The sequence below is a fragment of the Ranitomeya variabilis genome, chromosome 2 (genome assembly GCF_051348905.1).
Source record: "Ranitomeya variabilis isolate aRanVar5 chromosome 2, aRanVar5.hap1, whole genome shotgun sequence".
In the NCBI taxonomy this organism is placed as follows: Eukaryota; Metazoa; Chordata; class Amphibia; order Anura; family Dendrobatidae; genus Ranitomeya; species Ranitomeya variabilis.
In genome coordinates, this window is record NC_135233.1 from 467,774,759 (window position 1) to 467,783,103 (window position 8,345).

At 42.8% G+C, this 8,345-nt stretch overlaps 1 protein-coding gene across 2 annotated transcripts in view; it reads right to left on the reverse strand.

Moving 5' to 3' along the window:
* LOC143806765 (kelch domain-containing protein 1-like) overlaps positions 1–3,261 on the reverse strand; it is a 38,382-nt gene extending 35,121 nt beyond the window's left edge. For both annotated transcript variants that reach the window (XR_013221557.1, XM_077287641.1), the window contains exon 1: positions 3,074–3,261. Coding sequence is in view for 1 of the 2 variants with exons in the window: in XM_077287641.1 (XP_077143756.1) it covers positions 3,074–3,138 (65 nt within the window). In the remaining variant the exon portion in view is untranslated. The remainder of the gene's footprint in view (positions 1–3,073) is intronic.
* Positions 3,262–8,345: the final 5,084 nt, after the last annotated feature.

The following is an 8,345-nucleotide window of genomic DNA, read 5'->3' on the forward strand; positions in this document are numbered from 1 at the left end:
TTTAAACGCGTGCGAACGCTGCGTTTTTTAGACGCATGTATTTTCTCATGCAGTAAAAAAAAGCGGCGTTTTGACGCGTTTACATGCGTTTTTTCCTGCGTTTCCGTTTTTTGAAACGCATGCTGAGAAGTGTGTGACAGCTGCCAATCATCAAAATCATCTAAAAAACCCACTATAAATAGAAATAGCTAGGGTTGGGGTTAGGATCCCTAGGATTAGGGTTGAGCGAAACAGATCGGCCAATTTCAAAAGTCGCCGATTTTTGGCAAAGTCGGGTTTCGTGAAACCCGACCCGATCTCACTGTGGGATCGGGTCGGCGGTCTTCGCTCCAAAGCCGGGTTTCAAGAAAAAAAAAATAAAATATATATATATATATATATATATATATATATATATATATATATATATATATATATATATATATATATATATATATATATATATATATATATACACATACACTCACTGGCCACTTTATTAGGTACACCATGCTAGTAACGGGTTGGACCCCCTTTTGCCTTCAGAACTGCCTCAATTCTTCGTGGCATAGATTCAACAAGGTGCTGGAAGCATTCCTCAGAGATTTTGGTCCATATTGACATGATGGCATCACACAGTTGCCGCAGATTTGTCGGCTGCACATCCCAAAGATGCTCCATACAAGGCAGGATGGATCCATGCTTTCATGTTGTTTATGCCAAATTCTGACCCTACCATCCGAATGTCGCAGCAGAAATCGAGACTCATCAGACCAAGCAACGTTTTTCCAATCTTCTACTGTCCAATTTCGATGAGCTTGTACAAATTGTAGCCTCAGTTTCCTGTTCTTAGCTGAAAGGAGTGGTACCCGGTGTGGTCTTCTGCTGCTGTAGCCCATCTGCCTCAAAGTTCGACGCACTGTGCGTTCAGAGATGCTCTTAGGCCTACCTTGGTTGTAACGGGTGGCGATTTGAGTCACTGTTGCCTTTCTATCAGCTCGAACCAGTCTGCCCATTCTCCTCTGACCTCTGGCATCAACAAGGCATTTCCGCCCACAGAACTGCCGCTCACTGGATTTTTTTTCTTTTTCGGACCATTCTCTGTAAACCCTAGGATGGTTGTGCGTGAAAATCCCAGTAGATCAGCAGTTTCTGAAATACTCAGACCAGCCCTTCTGGCACCAACAACCATGCCACGTTCAAAGGCACTCAAATCACCTTTCTTCCCCATACTGATGCTCGGTTTGAACTGCAGGAGATTGTCTTGACCATGTCTACATGCCTAAATGCACTGAGTTGCCGCCATGTGATTGGCTGATTAGAAATTAAGTGTTAACAAGAAGTTGGACAGGTGTACCTAATAAAGTGGCCGGTGAGAGTGTGTGTGTGTATATATATATATGTATATATATATATATATATATATATATATATATATATATATATATATATATATAATTTGCAGAAAAATATAAATATATATATATATATATATATATATATATATATATATATAAAATTTGCAGAAAAATTTGCTCCCACGCAATTTTCTCCGCCGCAGTGGTAAAGCCAGTGACTGAGTCACTTATATATATATAAAATTTGCAGAAAAATTTGCTCCCACGCAATTTTCTCCGCCACAGTGGTAAAGCCAGTGACTGAGGGCAGATATTAATAGCCTGGAGAGGGGCCACGGTTATTGGCCCCCCCCCCCCCCCGGCTACAAAACATCTGCCCCCAGCCACCCCAGAAAAGGCACATCTGGAAGATGCGCCTATTCTGGCACTTGGCCACTCTCTTCCCACTCCCGTGTAGCGGTGGGATATGGATAATGAAGGGTTAATGTCACCTTGCTATTGTAAGGTGACATTAAGCCAGATTAATAATGGAGAGGCGTCAATTATGACACCTATCCATTATTAATCCAATTGTATGAAATGGTTAAAAAACACACACACACAATATTGCAAAGTATTTTAATGAAATAAACACACAGGTTGTTGTAATATTTTATTATTCTCTTAATCCACCTGAAGACCCTCGTTCTGTAACAAATTAAAAATAATAAACCAACAATATACATACCTTCCGTAGATCTGTAACGTCCCACGATGTAAATCCATCTGAAGGGGTTAAAATATTTTACAGGCAGGAGCTCTATAATGCAGCTGTGCTCGTGCCTGTAAAACCCAGGGAATGAAGGTAATGTAGGTCAATGACCTGTAGTTACCTTCATTCGCGGTGATGCGCCCTCTGCTGGATGTCCTCATATGACCTCGAGCCTTACAGGCAGGATCCCTAGGGTTAGGGGTAGGGTTAGGGTTAGGATCCCTAGGGTTAGGATCTGGATCCCTTTATCACCTGGATGGTGGGGGGTGGCTTATCAGTGTGTATTCTTGTTTTTTTCCATAGAAACGCATGCATTTAAAACACAACCAAACGCATGTGCTTAAAAACGCATGCGTTTACATAGACAGCAATACGTTTTTTTGCGGCAAAAAAACGCCTCTAGAAATTACTACATGTTGCATTTCTGCAACCAAACGCAAGCATAGAAAAGACGCATGCGTCGTCAAACGCGGCAAAACGCATACAAACAAAACCATGCGTTTTTAATGTTAAACATAGGGGAAAAAACGCATGCTTTTTTTGCGCTAAAACGCAGCGGCAAAAAACGCAAATGTGAAACCAGCCTTAGACAAAATGAAAATAATTGCAGAAATAGCATAAGATTTATTTTTGTAAAACTACACATCTGGCATATACTGTATAAATAATAAAGTCATTGGCTGGGGGGGAGAAGTCTGCTGCAAAGAGGAAATGCAAAAAATAAAAATTGACCAATCAAAGGGTTAAAAAGTGATTTGTATTTTTTAGCATTTTTCCCCATTTTGTCTAAAAAAATAAATAAAAAAAGTTAATGTTATATATAGATACAAAATAAAAAATAACAACAGGCCTTGATCATAAATGAATGGGAACTAAGTGCAGACACGTCAATTGCGACCATCATGGCTCCTGCACTATGACAACACTTCCTGCCATTCCTGTCACATTCCTGTCTATATGATGCCCGGTAATGAGGCTACGTTACCGCTGCAGTCTGACCGGCGGCTTCTGTGGGTCACACAGCACGTACAGCTCCGGGAGCGGCGCCATCCTCTCCGTCCCCAGCAGCGATCACTGCATTTCCCGCCAGATCACACAGGCCCGCGCTCCAAATCACCCGCCACTCCGAGACCACGCCCACCCCAGCACTCTCTACGCAGTCTCCGCCCACATACAGTCTACCCCCGCCCATTCTGCTTTACAGTAGTTGCTAGCCACGCCCCACATTACGCTCCCGCGTTCTGTCACGTGGTGCACATAGTGATCACGCTCTGCGAGCTGTCAGTAACAGCTGACTGATCCTTTGTGGGCCAGATCCCCTGTGCTGAGATCACGCGTGCTCAGGGAGCCAAAAACCAACATTTACCTGACAAACTGCAATTATTAATATCAGCATTTTAATAATTATTCAATATTTTATTTATATTATTATTATTGTATGTAGTAGTAGTAGTCTAATATTGTATTTATTAGTATTATTGTATTATTATTTTTTACAAGTATTTGTATTAGTTTCTAATGAGTATATTTATTTTTATTATTATGAAAACTATTAACATCTATTATATATTTAGTGTTCATTGCTTTATTATTGTTAATTATTTATATTTATCATTGTTAATAATACTAATAATATTAATTAATTGATAATTGTGTTACAGTTCAGCTACTAGCGTGGACACATTAGCAGCATTTAGTGTGAACGGTGGAGCTTAAAGGGAACCTGTCCCCCCGCCGGCGTTTGTAACTAAAAGAGCCACCTTGTGCTGCACTAATGCTGCATTCTGACAAGGTGGCTCTGTTAGTTCTGGTCCCTGGCACGGCTGCAATAATCGCTTTTGAAATTTGTCCCTCAAACTGTGAAATCACCACAGGGGCAGGTCTTTCCCCCCGAATCCAGATGCCTCCCAGCCACCAATCAGGGCCTCTGCTCGCCGAGCGCCACCTCCTCTTTCTTCATTAGCGTTCCCGGCGCCTGTGCTGTTATAATTTTTTTCGGGCATGCGCAGTTGCACTGCTCTTCGTACTTAGAGCGCAGGCGCCAAGGATGCTGATGAAGAAAGAGGCTGCGCGCAGAGGCCATGAGTGACGAGGATATGACAGGGCCAGAATGACCCCCCAGAGTGATTTGTTGCATTCACAGGATCGGTCCAAGAGTGGCAATAGAGATGGACCCATTAGGTTCATCTTGACATACAATCATGAGTGGGAACAGATGCGTCACATTCTAAAAAAACACTGGGCTATATTGCGGGCCGAGCCCTCCCTGGGTACCGCATTAGGAGACTTCCCCCTAATGACATCGAGGAGGTCCAAGAATTTAAAAGACCTATTGGTTCGGAGCCACTATGTGCCAACTCCGATTAATCCATTTGGGTCCAGAGGCCCCACTCCTAGGTCAATATCATGTGGCCACTGCCTGGCCTGCGCCAATGTCCTGCGCTGCTCCACCTTTCGGTCCTCTGATGGTAAGAAAGAAGTTAATATTCGTCAACAGATCTTGTGTGGTAGTACTAATGTGGAATATTATGCCGCATGTGGATGTCAAAAAATCTGCATTGGCCTTACCTCTAGAGAATTGAGGGTGAGAGTGCGGGACATTGTCGCGGGCAGGAAGGTGGCCAATCCCTCTGACCTTAAGAACATTTCTCACCATTTTTTACATCATCAAAATTGTGATGCTAGGACCTTTATGGTCAGGGGGATTGATGTTTTACATCTTGGCATCAGGAGGGGGAATAATAAGAAGTTCCTGGCCCAAATGGAGACCAAATGGATTGTGACCTTGGACACTATGACCCCTAGGGGTCTTAATGAGACGTTGACATTTTCCCCCTTCTTGTGACGATATGTCTCATATTTGTCATTATTGGTGTACATTTTCTGCTGGACCATCATATTTTGTTGGTCAGGTGTTTTTGTTTTTAGCTGTGTTTTTAATTGTCCTTTTTTTTGTTATGTCTTTTTTAGCATATGTAATCTTCTGACAACTTGCATTCAATGGACCTTTATATTGCATTTGAAGTAACAGACCTTTCTTTACATCTAACCCCGAATGGACCTCATCTACAGACAACTTACAACCATACTATTTGTTGTTTTCTGTGATTTTGAATATATCTTTGTGTTATATCTGTATGGCTACTATGTGTGTGTACCGCTTTAATTGGTGATTCGTGGCTGTGCGCATCCGCATGTGTGGCTCGTGGTGTCCGGTGTACTGCTGGGCGTTCTTTTGCCTCCTTTGCTCGCCCGGGGACCCCCTCTTTCCCCACGCGTGCGTAGAGATGCTGGACGCCTTTGCAGTAATCACCTGGACCTTTCAGGCGCACATGTGACCAGCCGTCCGGGGCTTAAGAAGGTCCTGTTTACCTCACAGAGTACTTTCCCTTGAGAAAGCGGGGTGTTATGCCCGCGAAACGCGCGTCGGGACTGCTTCACTTGACCTGAGGTGTCAATTTTCTGTATCCTGGTAAGGACCGGCTAGAGACAGGCTGAATATGTATTTGCCTTATACAAATATGTATTACAGAACGGTACCTTCCTTTGAACTGCACAATAGCACTTTTTTTTCTGTTGGCTTAATGTGGGGTATGTGCAATCTTTTCACAGGCACTGGTTCTAGTGCTATTTTTTGAGGGGCACATTATTCTGTAAATGATGCACACGTTGTGCGATAGGTAAATATATATACTGTATACAATTTTTTGATGTAGTATTTCTTGAGTGGCGTATTGTGTACTGGTGTAATTATACTGAACCCACCTGTTCTTTCTGCCACTGTGGATATGTGCATGATTTTAGATAGTGACCTCAATAGCTCTGCTCATTCCTGAATGTGTCTTTTGCATTACAATCTTTTATAGATATATTACCTTTTTGGAATTAATAAAATTATAAACTTTTATGCACCTATGTACTTCTTTTTCTCCTATTTTCGTATGAATCTCAGCCCACAGCTGTATATTTAGCCATTACTGGCTATTAAAATAAAATAGGGGGACCCCCCTAAAAAAAAGACGTGGGGTCCCACTATAATTAATAGCCAGAAAAGGCTACCCAGACAGCTGCGGGCTTATATTCATAGCCTAGGAAGGGGCCATGGATATTGCCCCCCCCCGGCTTCAAGCACCAGCTCACAGCTGCCCCAGAAATGGCGCATCTCTAAGAAGCGCCAATGCCGGCACTTAGCCTCTCTCTTCCCACTGCCCTGTAGAGGTGGCATATGGGGTAATATATGTGGGGTTGATGCCACCTTTGAATTGTAAGGTGACATCAAGCCCACAGCTTAGTAATGGAGAGGCATCAATAAGGCACCTATCGATTACTAATCCTATAGTAGTGAAAGGGTTAAATAAACACACAGCCAGAAAAAAGTATTTTAATGAAATAAAACACAAAACAGTTTTGCCATCTTTATTGTTACGCCTAATTGTTTCTACGCCCTCGATCTCCTGCAAATAAAAATAAAATAATAAACCAACACAAATACTCCCTGGTCCGATGTAGTCCATTGGAGGATGTTCATTCAGTTGTTTAATTTTGTAGAAAAAAAGCAGATCGCAGACATGGCACAAAACTAAAGTAATTTCAAATGGCAACTTTCTGGCTTTAAGAAACACTAAAAGAAATCAAGAACAAATAATGTGGTAGTTTTGTGCCATGTCTGTGATCTGCTTTTTTTTCTACAAAATTAAACAACTGAATGAACATCCTCCAAGGCTGGTGATTCCATAATTTTTGCCAGGGGTTGTAATAACAAGTGTCCCACGACGATCTCCCCTATAGAGCAGTCACATCAGGAGATGTGACCTCTCTACAGGGCCTCCAGTGACACACTGACAGGAGACAATATGGCTCCTGCAGTGTTATCACTGAGGGCTCAGTGAGTTCATGCTCTCACTTCACGGCACTGCTGCATGAGAATTTTCCCACGCAGCGGTCCCGCAAGTGACAGTATGAACTCTGGTGAACTCACGGCGGAGGGATACAGTGCAGAAAATTACCTGCCCCTTACTGTATCACCGGTGACCCTGGTGAGTATGGACCGTATGTATATGTGTGTATGTGTTTTGGGTTTTTTTTTACACTGGAACACAGTAGCCAGATGATGGGACTACTGCTGTCCCATCATCCGGCTAGCTGTCACTGTAGCAGACATAGCTGGATGGGACTAGTAGTCCCATCGGACGATGCCTGCCTACACACAGACATGCACACACACGCACACCGTCCCGCAGATACACACGGACACACACAGACACACAAACACCCGCACACAGACACGCACATCCTCTCCGCGTACACACACAGTCTCCGCCCACACACATAGTCTGCTCACACTCCACCCACACATTCTTCCTCCCAATCTGCTACGTTTCTCGCAGCAAAACCGCAGATTTTTTTTTAAACCTGTGGTTTTGCTGTGGATTTGCCTGACTCAATGGTAGTCAATGGGTGCAGAAATGCTGCAGATCCGCAAAAATAAATGAGATGCTGTGGAAAATAAAATGCTGCAAATCTGCAGCATGTGCAGAACAATTCTCAATTTCCCATTGACTAACACTGCTTGTGCACTACACTGCAGATTTGATGCAATTCCGCGTGTCCAAACAAGCTGCGGAAACACATCAAAATCCGCAACGTGTGCACATAGCCTAAGTGTGGCACATAAGCGCAAGGGGTTTGATGTCATGGCATCAGTCTAACATAAGGACACAAAGCAAAAAAAAAAAAAATACTGCATGCAGTGTGCACTCCACATTTTCAGCTCTGCATGTTATTTGATTGAAAACAATAAAGAAGCACACTATGTGCCAATGTGAAATTCACATGTTCACACTGAGCCTTTTTGATTACTTTTTAGCACAGAAATGCCAAGTGTTTGAGAAGTTTAATGTTTTTGAGGAAGATTTTTGAGAGTTACCGCTCTGTTTCAGCTCCAAAAACTCAGTAAAAAATAATCATTGTAAACACAACATAAGGCCTCTTTCACACGTCCGTTTTTGTGTCCATTGGCAGTACTTTTTTTAAGGGCTGCAAATACAGACACACACCCCCACACCCCTATTGTATTCAATGGTGGCACTCACGTCTGGTTTTTCACACAGACACACAGGGGTGGATTAAGGGTAGCCAGGGCCCCGGGCTAATCAGACTCTGACGGGGTCATCATATACTTAAACCAGATTATTCCAGAAAAATAGTTGGGTAAGTGAAACTCCACTTCTCACCTATCACACATTAATAGTTCCCAT